This window comes from Accipiter gentilis, chromosome 1 (assembly GCF_929443795.1).
Source record: "Accipiter gentilis chromosome 1, bAccGen1.1, whole genome shotgun sequence".
Classification (NCBI taxonomy): Eukaryota; Metazoa; Chordata; class Aves; order Accipitriformes; family Accipitridae; genus Astur; species Astur gentilis.
In genome coordinates, this window is record NC_064880.1 from 38462919 (window position 1) to 38481644 (window position 18726).

An 18726-nucleotide genomic window follows, 5' to 3' on the forward strand; every position below is an offset into this window, starting at 1 on the left:
TGATAACGTAAAAGACTGGCAGAGGCCTGACAGTAAGGGTGGAGGGAAGTTGGTCAGCTGTGATGACATGCATCCTACAAAGCCGAAAGAGCATGCTTGGCTTGGAGTGCTCCAAATGCCAAATCCTGAGTGATCTTGGGACTGTCACTGAAGGCAGACCTCAGCTGCACCCTGCTCATCTCAGGCTTGGGGGTCCCCTCCCTCCACCACCCATAACAATTCATATTTCTGTATGCCGGGAAGTGCTAAGCAAGATCAAGGGTGCAGGCTTGCAAGTGGCAAGAAGAACCTTCTGCAGGTCCCCTAGACGCTCCGGCTGATCGCCGCTGCTCTGCAGCCTGACGCAAAACCAGAGCAAGGTGATGCAAACCATCGCATAGGCCCTGTCAGGGTTAGCAAGAACAGCCAGTACTTGGTCCCTGCCCTGAGAATCAGAAAGTGTCAGTAGTCCAGACCAAGAAACATCCCTGGAGAATGTGCTCTACTGGTTAATCAACATCACCCTTAAAAATTAATAACAAAACAATAATAGTAGACAGCTGTGCTTTTCCTGCCTTTTATAGCAACGTTCCCACAGCACAGTGAAGAACATTGTTTTGGGTTCACAAACAGCTTTTGGGCCACGTTCGTGCCTTCATTTCTTTTTCCATGGCTTACCCCTCACCTGCTGGACTCCACTCACACCAGAAGGCAGCCAGCCTGCCATTTCCATTGAAATTAAACAAACCAGCTGGCAGAAAAGCACATGGACTGTATTGGGTTTGCATGACAAGGTTTTGGTAGCGGGGGGGCTAAAGGGGTGGCTTCTGTGAGAAGCTGCCAGAAGCTTCCCCTGTGTCCGACAGAGCCAATGCCAGCGGCTCCAAGACAGACCCACCGCTAGGCAAGGCCGAGCCTGTGAGCAACCGTGGTAGTGCCTCTGTGATAACAGATTTAAAAAGAGGAAAAAAACCCTGCACAACAGCAACTGCAGCCAGAGAGAGGAATGAGAATATGTGAGAGAACAACCCTGCAGACCCCCAGGTCAGTGAAGGAGGAGAGGGAGGAGATGCTCCAGGTGCCAGAGCAGAGATTCCCCTGCAGCCTGTGGGGAAGACCATGGTGAGGCAGGCTGTTCCCCTGCGGTCCATGGAGGTCCAGGGTGGAGCAGATCTCCACCTGCAGCCCAGGGAGGACCCCACACCGGAGCAGGTGAGTGCTCGAAGGAGACTGTGACCCCGTGGGAAGCCCACGCTGGAGCAGGCTCCTGGCAGGACCTGTGGCCCCATGGAGAGAGGAGCCCACGCCGGAGCAGGTTTGCTGGCAGGACTTGTGACCCCACAGGGGTCCCACGCTGGAACAGTCTGTGCCTGAAGGACTGCATCCCGTGGAAGGGACCCACGCTGGAGCAGTTCGTGAAGAACTGCAGCCCGTGGGAAGGACTCATGCTGGAGAAGTTCACAAAGGACTGTCTCCTGTGGGAGGGACCCCATGCTGGAGCAGGGGAAGAATGTGAGGAGTCCTCCCCCTGAGGAGGAAGGAGCAGCAGAGACAACGTGTGATGAACTGACCGCAACCCCCATTCCCCATCCCCCTGCGCTGCTGGCAGGGAGGAGGTAGAGAATTCAGGAGTGAAGTTGTGCCCAGGAAGAATAGAGGGGTGGGGGAAAGGTGTTTTAAGATCTGGTTTTATTTCTCATTACCTTACTCTGGTCAACTGGTAATAAATAAAGTTAATTCTCCCCAAGTCAGGTCTGTTTTGCCTACAACAGTAATCACTGAGTGATGTCTCCCTGTCCTTATCTCGACTCACAAGGCTTTTGTTCTATTTTCTCTCCTCTGTCCAGCTGAGGGTGGGAGTGATAAGAGCAGCTTTAGTGGGCAGTTGGCATCCAGCCAGAGTCAACCCACCACTCAGACACATGCAGCAATCTTGGCCTTAGCCTGGGTGAAACTTAGCATTCCTTCACATTCTGGGTTGTGGAAAGAGTTGTTCAAACCAGGCTCATAGCAACCTTTTAGACGTCGCACTCAGAGTTATGTAAAATATTTTCCCTGCTTTGGTAGTTGGCAACTTTGTTTTATAAGACAAATGGAATTTATTAATGCAAAGTATTTATCAAGTCTTTGTACTTTTTTTTTCCAAGGGAGTAGAGAGGTTGAGCAGCAGTCTTTCATCTTTGTTGGCTTCTGAATGTTAAAAATGCAGCTGATTTAGAGCAAGACCACAAGCCAGAGTCTCTCTCATTTCCATGCAACCCCTTTTTCTGCAAGTGATGGCAAGGGTACCATCTTCCTGCAATGATGGCAGGGAACACTCCTGAAACATACTCTCAAAGGCTTGGGTGATATCCACCCTACAGGTGAACAACAGAGGTAAAAGGCAGCATGCAAGGTCCTCTGTGCTCAGCTCTCCACAGAGGGGCAAAACATGATATTCTATGCCTCAAGGACCTCACATCATTCAGGAGGGCGCATGCGAGGTGAGAACACACCAAAAAAGAAGGTAAGTAGTGGGAAAGGGGAGGACAGTACATTGGCCAAATGAAGTAGCCTGATCTCCACCTACGACCTCTCCAATCGCTGATCTCCACCCTTTGGAAATGAAGTAACGCAACTGGCTGCTCTGCTGCCATGTCTAATGCCTTGGATTCTCCAAGTGAGGTATGTGAAATGGCTTATCAGTGCTTAAGGTCCATGTTGTAAAAACATGTTGTCTTAAGCTGCTAAGCAATGATTCAGTAATAATAATCCAAACCAAACCTCTTGGCGATGGCCAGGCTGCTGCTGGGCTTAGATCAGAAACCAGTTTCTTTAGGCTTCAATACCTGTCTGATTGTTTGTCACCTTATATCTTTTCCTTTGACTGTTTTCTTCTTTGTTTTGATAAGTGTTAGCATAGTCTTCATCTGAGGTCCATAAGGACTATCATGGCATATACAACAATTTTGTCAGAGGTGGACCTACTTTGGAATAAACACCTCCTCTTGCTACAGGAAGTTGCATTTATTTCTTTCTTATTCTTCAGGCACAAAAAAGAATACATCTTCAGCTGACTAAAGTTAAAAATTAGTTGTTTAATGTCTACGTTATTTATTTGTTGCCCTTCTTTCCTTGCATGACTTGGGTCTACTCTGCATTTAAGGTTTTTTTTAAATGTTCCCTTTACAGATTTGCCTTTTAATCTCAAATCCAATCCATTACAGTAAAAACAGTTTCAAATCCAACAGCTTGAATGGAAACAGACGTGATTGATAGAGACCAAGATCCTATCTTCAAGCAATCAATTTGGCCTCACAGCTGGAATATTGGAGACGATCTTGCTTTGCATCAAAATTTCTCCCTTCAAAGGTGAGGCCCAGTAGTAGGTGGTGACTTGAAAGAACCATATTGAGTGAAAAAGTCAAGTGCCCTCTTGGTCTACCACTTAGCATCTCCCATGAAATAATATTTATTTGGAGGAATCAGGTCCTCTCACCACACTTTCAAAGAGCTGGAGCCGTTCCAGAACTGCCTGAAGGGGAAAGGAAAGCAGCGGCTTGCAGGACATTTGTCTCAGGGTGGGCAAGGGCTGAAGAATAAAATGTTCCTTTTACAATATGAGATTTAATCAAAGAAATGGAGAGGGGTCACAGAGCAAATTCCTGAAACCACACTCATGAGTTATAAATAAATATTCCGTGGTGTGAACAGAGGTGCCTTCGGAAAAGCCCACTGAATCAAGGCTGAAAATATTACATTTTGGTGAATAAAATACAAAAAAAAAGAAGTCATCATTAACAGGAGAGCTACCAGATCCAGGAGGGGCAATTCTCCACTCTCCAGATTAATAGGCCCATTTCACAGGAGTGGGCCAAAGTCACAACACTCCAAGCAGAGAGAGTGTGAACAAAAAGCACCTCAGTGGAAAAGTGGGGAGTCACCACTTGGCTTGGACTACCCTTCCAGTTGTCTCAAGTATGGGCTCTTCTGTGCCAAGGTCTGCCCTTGGCTTTCCAGCCCTCTGCTCACCCCAGGCTGTAATGTGATGAACGTAGGCTCTGTGGCCCAGCAACTCAATTTCCTCTGCAGCAGCTTGCCTGCATCCCCCGCTGAGCTCTTTCCATGAAGAGCAGGTAGGACTCTGAGCACAGGGTGGGGAATCTACATCCCAACCCGAACACAAACGCTTGTTCCCCAGGTGTGTCCATCAGATGACCGAAGGCCAGGAGACTATTTTGGAGGCAAAGCCCAGGGAATCTTTTACAAAATTTACACTTTAAAAGCACAGCCCAAAGCCTCAGCTGGTGTAACCTAGCAATATCGTCCTTGTAATTGCACAAAAATAAGAAACCCAGGCCAGCTTTCCCTCTGCTGCCACAGGGGCAAGGGGCAGCCGTGCCCATGCACACCACAGCAGAGCTGGTGAGGGCAGCTCCAACCCGTTTTGCGTCCTGTGAAATCAGGTGGAGGCTTGCTGCCAGCAAAGCCCCAGACATGCAGCCCCGTGGGGCTGACCATGCTCTTCCCCGGCTGCTTGGACATTTCCCACAGCGACACCGCTCGCACTCTGGGTCAGGAGGTGAGTAAAAGAGGGCAAGAGAAGAAACAAGAGGTGGGCAAAGGTCAAGGGAAAGCCAGCCCTTTGGCTCTTCAAATGCTTATGCGAGATTGTCTCCCGCGAAGCTCAAGGGAGGTTTGTAGCCTGACATTGATGGATACCAGAGTCCTAGGAGAAGGTTTCTTTCAGGGAGACATTGGGGTTTCAGCTGTGCTGTGCTGGCTTCTTCCCCCCTTCTTTGCTTTGGCAGTTTCAGACGCCAGAGCAGCACTGCCCTTCGCCTGGGGCAGAGGGAGAGAAGCAGCCCAGGCCTGAAGCTCTAGTGTGTGGGTCTGCGGGTCCCTGCCTGGCTGTAGGCACCAGCTCCAGGGCTGCTTCTACACCAGTGTAAGCACTGGGGGAAACAAAAGGGGAGCATCATTCACTTGCTAATAGGCTACTGAAAGAAAGACATCAAATCTATGATTGCCGTGCAAGGATACAGTCCAACTTGCTAAAAACAGAGGAAAAAGCAAGACAGGGCAAGGGAGGAGAGGAAGTGGATTAGGCTTTCCAGAAGCACCCCAAGAATCCACACTTCCAACTCAACGGGAGCCCCAGGAGGCTGAGCAGGGCAGTGACACCAAGCTGTTGAATACCAAACAAGCACTTTTTTACAGCTCTGGTTAGAAAAAAATCCTTTCTTGCAGAGCTGCCATAGTTCATATGCTCAGAGCAACAGCGTACAGAAAGGAGAAGGGTTGGGGTTTTTTGGGAAGGGAGGTGGAAAAAAAAAAGAGCACAAACCCTGCACTGGGAAAGCCACACCGATGAGCTTGTTAACATTTGAAGAGACTGCTTGGCATGATTCCTTACACAGATTCCTGCCAAGAATTTGCAAGAGGAAAGTATATTTAGCAATCCAAGGCATGCCAAAGCCTTGTCAAGAGAAAAAAAAAAACATTTTGAATATGTGGAATAGCAATTAGACATTTTCTAAGCAGCCATTTTCAAAATGCATCCAGGCATCTAATAAGGGCACCTGAGGCATATCCACAACTCCGCTACACTCCATGCCTCAAAAGGCATCCGCTAAGAACCAAATACTCAGAGGAAGGATATGTTACCGACAGCAACTGCCCACTTCCAGAGCACTGGTGCCAGTTTCAAGCAGGCAATTCTCTGTCACCCTGAGCCACTGGAAATACACAGTCTCATGCCACTGCGTATCACTTCGTAGCATCCTTCAAGGAATCATTTCTCCAAGAAAAGCTGAGCCACACTGCATAGCTGGAAAGCAAAGGGGTGTTGCCTGCCCACTTTTTTCACGGGAGCTGGACCACCAGCCCTACGATGCTCTGTTTCCCCAAGTGGAGCTGCTGAACATCCAGCTGAGATGAGCAGCAGGTGGAAGCTAGGACAATATGTAACAGCAGATGGTGACTTGCAGCCCATTAAAGTGGTGCTCACATCATACCCCAAATCTGGCTGATTTTCTCATTGTCCAATGGTCTGAGCCGGAAAGCCAGCAATAAACTTCATCACTAAAGCTCCTTTCTTTCTAGGGAGAGACCTAGAAAATTGTCTCAGCAGAGGGTATATCTGCCCCAGGAAGGTGACTCACCTGCATCAGTCACTCCTGTTTCTGAAGTGCTGTTGGGAATCTCCCTGGGATGCAGCACGGAGGAAGAGGCATGAAGGAGCTCAGGAAGCCAATGGGCAGCCCTTGATTGTGCACAAGGATGAAGGCAGTTGACCAAGACTTGGCACTAAGGCCAAGACATTTGCTGTTCATGGAAGTTAGAAATCACACTGGGATATGCTCTGTAAGACACGGTGCCTATCGCTTATAACTGTCAGCCTATATTACAGTCAAATCTCCAAGAAAGAGACAAAACCAAACGGGAGTACATGCACGTGGGATGAGTTCCCATCACCTTTAAGTCAGGATGCACAGAAGGGACAACCAATGCCTGTGGCTGAGGTTTCTCATCCCCATGAGGCCTAAGCCCCAACAGTCTTTACTATGTGGCATAACGCAAACACAAATGGTGCCCCCAAGGCTTATTACCACGATCTCCTACAGACCAAACAGACTGTCAGTGAGCAGGAGGGAGCAGGAAGCGCAAATGGGGCAAAGCCAAAGCAATTATTTTCTTTTGGAAACAGGTAAATGCTTAACAGAGAAATCAGAATGACGATAGTTGCCCTGAGCTCTTTCGGTTTTTGTTTTCCAAGTTCCTTTGGGCTCCTGAAACACCTCTGGGCACCTGAAAGGCCACTTTGATTACAACCACCATCCCCTTGGGTTATATCCTCGATCCTGAAAAATCCCATGGGACTGACAGATTGCTGTGAGAAAGAGCTCCTCTTCTTACCTGCTCTTCAAAAGTAACCAAGATCAAGCAACCTGCTCAGCCACATCTACAGAACATTCAGTCAGATTCAAAGTCTGTTTCCATCAAACGCTCCCCTGATTGCCATAGCTGTAGCAATCCAGATGAGTCAGGCACTGCCATAAGCTCACACCCTCCAAGACAGGTGCTAGCACTTTGCTCTCTGCTTCTACAGCACCTAAGACAACCTATCCAAGTTCCTGACAACCGCAAGCATACTGAAAGCAGTAAGTATTGCTAAGAATTCCTGTTTTCACCCTAGAATCCCAGACGAAACAACAGATTTTGAGGATTACCTGGCCAAATCACATAGTTCTTGGTACAACAAATTCTCCTCAGATAGATACAGAATTTGCACAGAGCAATGACGCAAATTCAGCTCTGTTACAGGTGACGAGTGACCACAAAACCCCCGTCTCCAAGCTCCCCGTTCCTATTTCTACCTCCTGATCGCTTTTGGCACAGACCCCTATGTCAGTCTAAAAATCACCGTTACGGTCTATTTTGGCGGGGGGAGGGGGACACACATGAAAAGCTGAGCTAAGAATCCGTAGTAGGCGTACAGGTGAGCAGAGCCTTTCTCCTGGATGGGAAGGGAAGCCCAGGAGCTGCAGGCAGGAGCAGCAGCCTTGCGACACGGAGCAGCAGCAGAGCGGCAGTGTCGCCCGCTGGCCGCTCGCAGCATTGCCAGCTGACAGGGCTCCGGCCGCAGCATCCTTCCCCTTTCCTGCCCCCTCCACCTTCCTCCCTGCTCTCACTTTGGGGAAACGTGCGGAATTGGCAGCCCTGGAGGTTCACCAGCACAAAACGCCTCTGCTCAGGGTACCACGGCTCTCTGGGAGGACACAAGCAGCCCAGGAGCTTTGCGGGCACAGCCCGTGCAGGGATGCAGGTGGGAAGCCCAGATCAAAAAAAAAATAAATCATCTCGCATCCTTATCTTCTCTTCCCATTTCCACCCTGCGCAGCTTCCACCCTTTGCAAATATTAATCCCAGAGGTAACCAATAACTTCCTCAGCAGGAATAGAAGTCACCTTAGGTAAGATACCTGTGCAATCACCCTGGGATATCGACATAACAAAACATATCCTCTGCACCTGTTAATGAACGCCTACTTCATAGCAGTTGAGCGAGCTCTAATCCAAAACCTGTACTTTAATTACAACCTCTGCATTAATGAAGAAAGCACAGAGATGTGCAGAGTCATATGTCAGCACCCAGAACTGGGAGGGGAGAGGGACCTGGAAATGTGACCCAAGCACACCGAGTCAAGAATAAAAGCAATACGCAGAAAAACACTATCCTGCTTGTAAAGGCAGCGAGAGCCAGTAACACACGCTTCCCCACAGCTGTCACAGCCAGCTACAAGCCATCGAGACAGCAGGTAAATCCAAATTTGCCAGAAGCATGCTCACCAGCTTGCCACTCACATCTGGTTTTAGCGGCTCAACAACTCCAGAAGAGAGAAGGACGTGTTTAACCAGGGGACACCTGCAGCTGTTCCAAGTACTTTTCTCTGGCGCATCATGGAGGCACAGCAGTGACTTTCCTGTGGCAGATGAGCCTCATCCATGGCCCCTGTATCACCACAGATCCCTGTGAAGTTTTGTTCCCAGAGGAACACCTCATGGAGGCAGTGCTGGAGTTTTGGACCTCTTCTGCAGCTTCACTGAAAAGGGCATTTCCCCCGCCCATGCTCAAGCCCACCACCCAGGAAACTGGGCTGCTGTTTCCAAGCTGTGAGGGCTCCCCTGCCTCAATTGGCTGCATGGTGCCTCCTTGTAGAAATGTGGACCACCACAGAGCAACTCAGGCCCCTCAGAGCCACTTCTAGAGGCAGAGCTGTACAGCCACATCAGCGGAGGAACCTCCCCCCAAGCACATCGAGTGTTTTACCAACAAAGGCTTTTGCGTGATGAAGTAGCAAACAAACTGATCAATGCTCATGTGGTTTCATCACAATTTCCCAGTAAAAGGGCTCACATGAAGAAACTTTTAGCATAATGGAAGTTGTCTTTATTTTGATGCAGTTTAAGAAATGTTGTCATTGTTCATAAACCTTCTCAAAAGTCCTCTCCCAAGGTGATGCAGAGATGTGTGGCCAATACCTCCTAAGCGCACTCAGCTCCCTGTGAGCTGGCAACTGGAGTGGCTCCCCGCATCTGCTTCACCCCTTTTCCAGAAGGTTCAAGCAGGACACGGAGCTGTTTCTGGACATCCAGTCTATATCAGCTCCGCAGCCCTTCCTTTTTGCTGAGGTTTCCCTAAAGGATGGCTCAGTTACCTGCAAAGCAGCTCCTGGACCACAGCACTTCATAAACCTATGTAGGAAGTTAAGCGAAAGTCAGGAGTGGGGCCCCTTAATAAACTCACCGAGGCAGGTCAGCGACTGTTTTTCAGGCAGCAGAGGTATCCTCACAGTAGCATAAGCCATCCTCACGCACCATTCACCCTATCTTCAGTGGGAGCAGCAGCCAGCAAGAGAAAAGCTGGCTCCTTGAGCTGTTCCAGCTATCCACACACCAGTACACAAGGCATCTCCAAGGGAGCAGAAGCATCTTAACTGAAAATAAAGTTCAAGGCAGCTTGGAGATGGCATCTCGAGAAACCACACTGGTTAGCAAGAACCAGGACCAGCAACAGCAGTGCCCAGGACTAGGGCGGGAGGTCTGACAAGTACCCAGAGAAAACTGCTGTGGGCATGTCATGTAAGAAAAGCATAGTAAAAATGAGAAAGTTGAGCTAAGAGTTTCTTGAACCCACAGGTTTCCCTTGTAACCTTACTGTAACAGAAGACACCTGTGCAGAAGGCCATGATGGTGTTCAACTACATACCAAAAATGAGCCATTGCTTCTAAGGAGAGTCACCCACTGCCACCCCCACTTCAAGCCTGTCACACAATTCTTTCACCCTGCACTACAGGCAGAACAAGGCGTGTCAATGGAGAAATGGGCAGCGATCTCTCCCCCAGAAAGAAGATTGCCCGAGTTCCAGGGAATGAGCGTCTGTTGAGAGGTGACATCAAGGATATGTAGGTTGGTATGAATGATACTGGATACTAAAGTAAATTTATTTATTCAGGTAAGGGAAGTTTAAAGCACAGAATTAAAAAAAAAAGTTTAGTAAACAAGTTCAGGGACACTGCAGTCAAAATTCTGAGCCACAGACTTTCTGCAACTTAGGAAAAGGTTCCTACTTAGGTCCAGTTCTGAATCTGTCTTTCAAAGATGTCAGGCTTTTTAATGACATTATTGCCATAGCTCATCACCACCCAAATTTATTTAAAGCTTAAGTTGGAGCAGGAGCAAGCAACCACTGCTACCTGCTTACTATTTTTCCTCCAGCAGCTATCAAGGGTATTAACAAGGCTCATGTTTTCTGACCTGCATTGTTAAGGACAGGAGATGTGCTGCAGTCACCAAAAAACCCAAACAAAAACAAACTTCAAACCAAATTGAAACTCACCTGATAGACCATAAAAAGTGTTCCAGCATCTTAAGCTTGACAGTCTAAAGGGGCGATTTGGAGGCAATTCTTAACTCAAACAGCAGCTTTTCCTCCAAGACTGAATGCCCCAGGAGTTAGGTCAACATGAAAATTTATTGTTGCTACTCAGTATGGATTAGGCAACTTCAACACGCAGACATGGGAGCCTGCTATCAGACCTAGATGGAGCAAGGCATAGAGTGTGCTCCGGTGGACTAACTTCAAGATCTGCAGACAACAGAACCCACTATGGGCTGTAGTAAGCAATTGTCTGTGGCTGGTGCTGGAAAATTAGCAGCACCAGCCAGCAAGAGGATGATAGCTGCTCCTTTACCATTCCAGTCTCTGCCCCCAACCCAGTCATGATGCTCTTTTTCTCTCCCATCTTGCAGCACATACCCTACTCCCCTGAGCCCTCCTCAAAGGCAAATGGGAAGAGGCAGAGCGATGTTTTCCATGTTCTCTCCTCCCTTACATCTGTCCATTCCTCCACCCACAGAGCTCTATGCTATTCCTCAAGGCACAGACATGAAGGACATATCAAGATGAGCCAGGCTTCATCAAGCTATTTAAGCTTTCCTCAGATTCACCTCAGCGCATTCAAGCAACACAGTATGCAACACAGTATGCAATTAACTGAAAAGTGGTTTTTAATGGCTTCACCAGTAACAAGAGCCACTCAACTACTGGATAGCACTACTGTCTCCACAGTTATACCTATAAATACAGTATAGTGTATTGGGTCTGTGTGATAAGGGTTGGGTAGTAGGGGGGCTAAAGGGGTGGCTTCTGTGAGAAGCTGCCAGAAGCTTCCCCTGTGTCCAACAGAGCCAATGCCAGCCAGCTCCAAGACAGACCTGCTGCTGGCCAAGGCCAAGCCCATCAGCGACAGTGGTAGTGCCTCTGGGGTAACAGATTTAAGAAGGGGGGGAAAAACCCCCAGCTGTGCAACAGAAACTGCAGCTGGAGAAGGAGAATATGCGAGAGAAACAACCCTGCAGACCCCAAGGTCAGTGAAGGAGGAGGGGGAGGAGATGCTCCAGGTGCCAGAGCAGAGATTCCCCTGCAGCCTGTGGGGAAGACTATGGTGAGGCAGGCTGTCCCCCTGCAGCCCACGGAGGTCCACGATGGAGCAGATAACCCACCTGCAGCCCGTGGAGGACCCCACACTGGAGCAGGTGGATGCCCGGAGGCTGTGACCCCATGGGAAGCCCACGCTGGAGCAGGCTCCTGGCAGGACCTGTGGACCCATGGAGAGAGGAGCCCATGCCGGAGCAGGTTTGCTGGCAGGACTTGTGACCCCACAGGGGTCCCACGCTGGAGCAGTCTGCGCCTGAAGGACTGCACCCCGTGGAAGGGACCGCAGCCCGTGGGAAGGACTCATGTTGGAGAAGTTCACAAAGGACTGTCTCCTGTGGGAGGGACCCCAGGCTGGAGCAGGGGAAGAGTGTGAGGAGTCCTGCCCCTGAGGAGGAAGGAGCAGCAGAGATGACGTGTGAACTGGCTGCAACCCCAGCTCCCCACACCACTGCACCACTCAGGGCAAGGAGGTAGAGAAAATCAGGAGTGAAGTTGTGCCCACGAAGACTAGAGGGGTGGGGGGAAGGTGCTTTAAGATCTGGTTTTATTTCTCATTACCTTACTCTGGTCAATTGGTAATAAATAAAGTTAATTCTCCCCAAGTCAGGTCTGTTTTGCCCAGGATGGTAATTGCTGAGTGATCTCTCCCTGTCCTTATCTCAACTCACAAGGCTTTTGTTCTATTTTCTCTCCCCTGTCCAGCTGAGGGTGGGAGTGATAAGAGCGGCTTTGGTGAGCAGCTGGCATCCAGCCAGGGTCGACCCACCACAGACAGCAAGACAAGCAGGACTTTTTGCAAAAAGACGAACTTGATTCCACTCCATTATCACCTTTTTATTGTTAAAAGGACAGATCTTGACAGTGGAAAAAAAGGAGGTTTCACAAGGAGAACAGGAATTAGCTTCTACTGGTCTTTCAATTCCTTCAATCTTCTGATCGCAGATTTGACTGTCACTGCAGAGGTGGTACTGGAAGAAGCAGCAGAGTCATTTGCACATGGCAGTAGAACAACCCATGCCAGTATTATTTTTTTTGAGAAACTACTAATCATTTCAAATAGTCATAGTCTGATTGCATTGTCAACAGGGAACTAATTCCACTTTGATTTTCATAACAAAGTGTAGGCCTTTGTCTATAGAAGCACACACAAATTCACAAGCTACATCTCAACCCAAATTATCCAGTCACACATCGACTACATGCACAAGCATGTGGGGCTCAGATTCCTAGTGACTCTTACGTGTGGGGTAACAGTGTCTTCTACCAGAAGGGGGGGTGGGGGGAGAGGAGAGCAAAGAATGGGAGTAAGCAAGGGCACCATCACAATAACAATTATAATGATTCAATCCTTTTAAAACAAAAGCAAACCATGGAAATACTTTATTTTGGAGTAAAACCTGGGTTTGCCTGTGGTATTTGTGTCTGAACTGAAAAGGCTGCAGTAGTAACCACAAAAAACCCACTGCTTAGACTTTGAAAGAAGAGGTAAGGGTTCCCTTACATAATTAAGATTTTTATACAATCAACAGAATCAAGGAGGAAAAAATAATCCCCAGTTCAGAGGCATAATTTTCTAGAAGCTGTTGAAGCTCTTTTTAGAACAGGTCAGAGGGACATCTGTCAGGTGTCATCCATGCAGATGACTCCAACCTGAGATGGCCAGATGAACCAGCCATTCTCTCTGCTCCTTTTCTTCCAACATCACCAAAACACCGGCCCAAGCATAACACCTCGTACAAGCAACAACTGTAGTCACATCTCCAATAAGAAATGCTACTACAGCCAAGCCACAGAAGAGACTACCTAAATAAAATTACTTGTTTCAGCGTTTGCAGATGTTTCAATTTCATTATTTGAAGTTTGGGAAAAGATGCAGAGCTTGCATTTTTGAAGAATAAAACAACTGCTTTGGTAAAGCCCAGAGAAATCAAGAAATTTTGGAGGGACCCACCATAACCAGCAGCAGTAATATGATGGATAAAATGCAATATTCTCAGAAGCTGCACAACAGATAGTAGAAAGAATATCAATCAAATCCAATTTGATCCATTCCAATCAAATTTTAACAATGCAGGCAAAAAACCTCCCACATATCACTAACTTGAGACTGATCTACTTAATGGTTAGTAGATTAAATTAAAAAAAATAAATAGAAAGCTGTATTATGCCTCAGCTATGTGAGAATAAATGCTGATGGGAGCTTCTTAATTTCCTTACTTGTAAGTCCAGGCACCACCAGCAACTGTCTTCATGCAGGATCCACAGTGCCAGATACCCACAGCCTTCCTCTTCATTTTGGTCTGTAATAAAAGGGGAAAAAAAAAAAAAGCAAAAAAAAAAAAGCACTCTCCATCAGCTGAAAAAGCCAAACAACAAACTTCAGGCGAGGACTTCAGCATCACACCACAGCATTACCTACAAGCCTAGTTAAGACAGGCAAGGATCAGGGAATGTTTTTATTCAGATTCTTCAGAACGGGGAAAGTTCTTCTGAAACACTTTTTCATTCAGATATAAAGTGGGTCATTTCTAAGCACACCATCAAAAATTCAACTCTTTTTGAAGGAGAAAAATAGTAAATTACATTGGTCATAGTTACTGATATTCTCACCTGGTTTGATGACCAATGTAACACCGCTTTTATGAGTGCTCCCTGGACATCCCATGATTGCTCTAAAGCATCTAAAGAGTGAGTGATGGGTACCGAACTCCTTTCACCCAGGCAAGTCTCCACCACCTTGCAAAGATGACAATGGGTTTGCCTAGACCTACGCTGGATTTAGGCAGCTCTACAAATCAGGTTATCAGCATTCTCACTTAACATGAGAAAGACACTGAATATAAGAAACAGACGAAGTCTTTTTAAATTTCCAGCCACTCAAAGCTAACTACTTTACAGATAGCAATAAAAAAAATATCTGGGCAAAGCACAAGCTGATGGGCCTCCCAAACTGTCAAAAACCAGATTTGAGAGTGAATTTTCATCAGGGTACATAAGCAAATAAGATTACTTATCAGAAATTCTTCCCCATCCAGAGTTATAAAGCAAATATAAGTAAGCAACTGCAATCAAACATTTTGAGTGGGAAAAGCAAGCTCTCTTCTTCCTCCACGTAAGCCATAAAGTTACTGAAGAAAAAAAAAAAAGCCCAAGTCATGCCTTAATTATCAGGATAACAAGCGTGTTGTTTTTAATTGTCAGGTCTCTTTATTAGATACCTAAAATGTATAGTATGGCAACATTTCTCACTATTTTTTGTAATGCAATGTAATTTGTTTTAACTACCGCTAAGTGTGCATGTGAAATGTCTACTCACTGTTTTATTTTATAAAGGATTCCGATAGTAGCTTAAAGCTCACGATAAACTAATCTCCGTCTCAAAACCCGTCGAATTCTCTCTTCAGGACAAAAATGACTGAAGCATCAAACTGCATTTCTAACATCAGTAACAAAGTTATTTTTGAAGACTTTTTTAGGGAAGGAGGTCTCTCACCTTGCCACAGAAGGAGCAGGTGTACTTGGCATGCTGGCTAATTTCAATCTTCTTCACCATTTTCCTAAGGGACGCACCGTAACGGGTACCATATTTACCCACAATCCCAACCTTCTTGGTGCGCTTAGCCTGTTGGGAAGCAAACCAGAATAAGCTTCAACTTTACTGAAATCGCCATCTCCTCAGCTGCTCCCCTCTCCTGACACGACAGCAAAAGCGCTCAGCACCCAAAAGCAACGCTGCAGCCGACCAACGCCTCCCCCTGACGTTGTAAATAAGAGTATTAGTTATGAAACGGCGAAAGACTCACACTGCTGCAGCCTCCCAGCTTCTGCTGGGGCACCTGGGGCAGAGAGCCGCAGCCTGGCAGCCAAGCACGAGCAAAGCCGCGTCCTTCCTCCGGGAAGCGCCCCCTCACATCGAACGCCGCAGCCAGCAGAGCCGCCCACCGCGCACCGCCACCCCCTTACCGCGCAGTCCGCTGTAAGCCCGGGCCCGGCCTCCTCCTGCGATGCCTATCCGGTCTTCCAGCGGCTCCCCACCACTCCCCCCGGCCTAGCACCCCCCTCACTCGGGCCATCTCCCACGGGCCATCTCCCAAGCGGCAGCGAGCCCCCCTCGCAGCCCAGGGCGGGGTCGGGGCCTGCTCGGGAGAAGAGCCCACACAGAGCCCCGGCCCGGCCCGCAGGCGCTTCTGGTCCGTGCCCCGCCCGCAGCGGACTCCGTACTGCCCCCCGCCGTGCCTCGCAGCCCCAGCGCGGCGGCCCCGGGGCGGATGGCGGCGGATGGGCCGCGGCGCTGCAGCTCTACTCACCATCTTGCCGCCCGGCACCGGCACCGAGAGAGGAAACCCCCACTGCGCAGGCGCGGTATGAGCCGTCGCCGCCGGAAGCGAGGGGGAGAGGCGACCGAGCGTGTGGCGGATGGGACCCGGAGTGGGTCTGTCTGCACCGTGGCGGTCCGTAGCTCTATGGTCGCGCTCGGCATTCTGTACATTTATCCCATGACGATTGGGTTATCTAAAGCCTAAAGCGCACAAACCGGAACGCAGTTGCAGCTTGATGTTGGAAGACGCATCGCTCAGAAAACACCCTGTATCAATGTGAAACCCAAGCGGTACGTCAGCCTCAGCAGCGCTGATGGGAGATGCAGCACGAGAGCTCAGATTCCTGGGTTTCCATCCAAGGAAGTCACACCAGGAAAGAAGATGGAGCAGTTACATTCGCTTACCTCATTTTTAAAGAGAATAAGTAGTAGGTAGGTGTCAGAATTAAAAAAGGAACAGCAACCCAGGGTGGAGCTGCAGAAGGGAGATGTATATATATATATATATATATATATATATATATAAAATTCATCCTCATCAATTTAATCTTAAAACATACCAGCCCTAAACCCAGAGGTTTCAAGATAACCCAACCAGGTGCAGCCACGTCATCTACCCGATTTCCTTGGGTTCATCCAGCGTTGAAACAACCAGCCATAAAAGGCTCCGTGTGCCGCCACCGAGGTTGACTCCCAGCACCCAGACGACACCCCGGACGCCCGGGGCACCCGAGCCGCCCCCACCACCAAAGCGTGGGGCTGGGACCTGGCCGGGCTCCCGCGCCACTCAGACCCAGCCTGGGCGAGCAAAACATGCACCAATGCCGCCCGAGCTGCAACGCTTGTAATGGGATTAACAACCCATTAACCTCCATTAAGAAACTTAATCTGGTTAGCCATTTAATGCGCGGGGCTGGCTGCACCTCATCCCCTCCTGCCTGGAGGGAGCTGGGGCTGCCCAGCCCACCTGGAGAAACTGTCCCCACATTCTTGGTGCAGGTGCTTTTCCTCCTGTGACAGCCCCATACCCACCCCATACCCACAACAGCCCTCCTCTTCCTTTGCAGCCTATTTAATTAATAGGGAATTAACGACTAGAGCATACCCTGCCACTGTGTTAGCCTTTCCCTGTCCAGGATCCGTACTTCTGGAGATGCTTATGGACAGACACCACGTGCCCTCTTGGCTCTTGCTCGGAGGGTTTGAACACTCACATATTTAATTCCCTCTGTCGTGCCATGCTCCCTGTTCCCCAGTCATCCCTGGAAGCTCTCCTCCTGTCTGAGTGGGTCCTCCCAGGGGCTGGTGGGCCAGAGCCCACTTCCAGATGAGGGCTCAGCAGGGCTTCAGGCAACAGTATTTATATCTTCCTCTGTTGAGTCAAAATCTCATTTGATATCTCCTGGGAATATATTTGCCCTTTTCAGATCCTCATCATAATGATGACTCACAGGATACATCTTTATGTATTAAAAAAAAAAGAAGGAGGAAATAAAAAGTTCCTTTGGCTGTGACTATTTGGTTTAAAAAAAAATAAATAAAATTGTCAGCCAACACATCCAGGACAGAGGATCTACTGCTATTCTCCAGTCTGTCTCTACAGAGTTTAAGTTTGCTGTGACAGTACAGTGTGTGGTCATATCTTTCATCTACCAGTATTACAGACAGCTCTGCCAACAACCAAACCCAGCCCCCTCAGATGACAGCCATTCCCAGCACTGCCAAAATAAACGTACATTTCCAAGTGACTGAGAAGACAGATGGATGCAGACAGGCCAGCAGAGCTCCAAAAGCCTTGGCTCAGCAGTTCACCACCTTGAACTCTTCTGCATGTCCCAGGCTGGCCAGCTTCATGCACTGAAGATGTAGTTTGAACTGCTCTGTTTTACTGTTCAGGTATTTTTCCCTGGTTTTCCTGGTTTGGCATCCTTCCTGAAAACATGCCTTTCCATAATGTGGGTGACAGCACAGACACGGGTGTACAAGCAGGCATCCAGTCACAGTAAGATGCTCCAAGATCCAGTAAGATGGGTCCTTCCCTTTACTGGGCTTTAGATAATGCCAAAAAGTTACAGCTATGCCATCTTCAATGGGCAGGTGTAAGAGTCCCCAGGAGCACTGCATGTTCTTGAGCCTGCCTGAGGGTCTCACTGGCAACCTGCACATTACCTTGTACACATTCTCAGCAGCAAGCCTTGGAGATCTTGTCTGAGCCTGCTGGCAGCTTCCCAGCCACCTCCTCATCATATTAATGACAGACTAACAGTGTAATTGGGCTAAGGCCTGCACAGTCTTTCCAATCCCTTGATGTAATGACTAAGAGCACTTTCCTGCAAGATTCTTCTCGCCTTTTCATCTAGTAAGGATAAAGTGAACCTCAAGTGTACTTGAAGAGCCTTTGTAATTCTGCAGCAAACCAGCTGAGATTTTATGGGTCCAAACAAAGAAAGAGTACACCTAGCATTCTTCTAACAGGGCTGGGATTTATCAATATATGGATAAGATAAATTGAGTTTATGAGAAGCAAAATTCTCCAAGGGTACTTTCAGCAGATTTCAGAAAAATACTGTTTTGAAGTAGCTGTAGCTTTACAAGGAGGAAGAGAATTACTCCCATCGGAGACCACAATACAGGTATACAAATAATATCTGCCATATTTTTTTTTGGTAGGCAGACAGCAACATTTCTCACCCCTTATTCAGAACAACCCTCTCTACAAGTAGAAAGATCACATGTCTTAGAAACAGATTAAATACTCTGTGTTCAAGAAAGAGAGACTTTTAAAAATGTCAAAAAGTGTGTATTTATCTCCTGGCCAGCAGCTGGAGCAAGAGAAATGTTTAGTTCTCAGTCTCAAATCCAGAGATAAAGCATTTCCTCCAGCTGGCCAGTCACACAATCCTCGGTCCTACTCCTCTTCACTTGCACACACACCAAAGCACTTTCT

At 48.1% G+C, this 18726-nt stretch overlaps 2 protein-coding genes across 3 annotated transcripts in view; both read right to left on the minus strand.

Moving 5' to 3' along the window:
• Positions 1 to 12280: 12280 nt before the first annotated feature.
• On the minus strand, positions 12281 to 15879 carry RPL37A (ribosomal protein L37a). Its single transcript, XM_049815630.1, has 4 exons — positions 15769 to 15879; positions 14955 to 15083; positions 13679 to 13761; positions 12281 to 12429 (listed from the first exon to the last, which is right to left on the minus strand). Exons 1-4 carry the CDS (start codon positions 15769 to 15771, stop codon positions 12366 to 12368), a joined length of 279 nt encoding a protein of 92 aa, XP_049671587.1. The 5' UTR covers positions 15772 to 15879; the 3' UTR covers positions 12281 to 12365.
• Positions 15880 to 15947: 68 nt separating this feature from the next.
• SMARCAL1 (SWI/SNF related, matrix associated, actin dependent regulator of chromatin, subfamily a like 1) overlaps positions 15948 to 18726 on the minus strand; it is a 45235-nt gene continuing 42456 nt past the window's right edge. The window contains exons 19-20 of one of the 2 annotated variants that reach the window (XR_007507894.1): positions 16994 to 17239; positions 15948 to 16046 (exon numbers count right to left, since the gene is read on the minus strand). Coding sequence is in view for 1 of the 2 variants with exons in the window: in XM_049815583.1 (XP_049671540.1) it covers positions 17168 to 17239 (72 nt within the window). In the remaining variant the exon portion in view is untranslated. Of the gene's footprint in view, positions 16047 to 16808; positions 17240 to 18726 lie in introns of those variants that run through there. The other variant, XM_049815583.1, reaches the window with a different exon arrangement.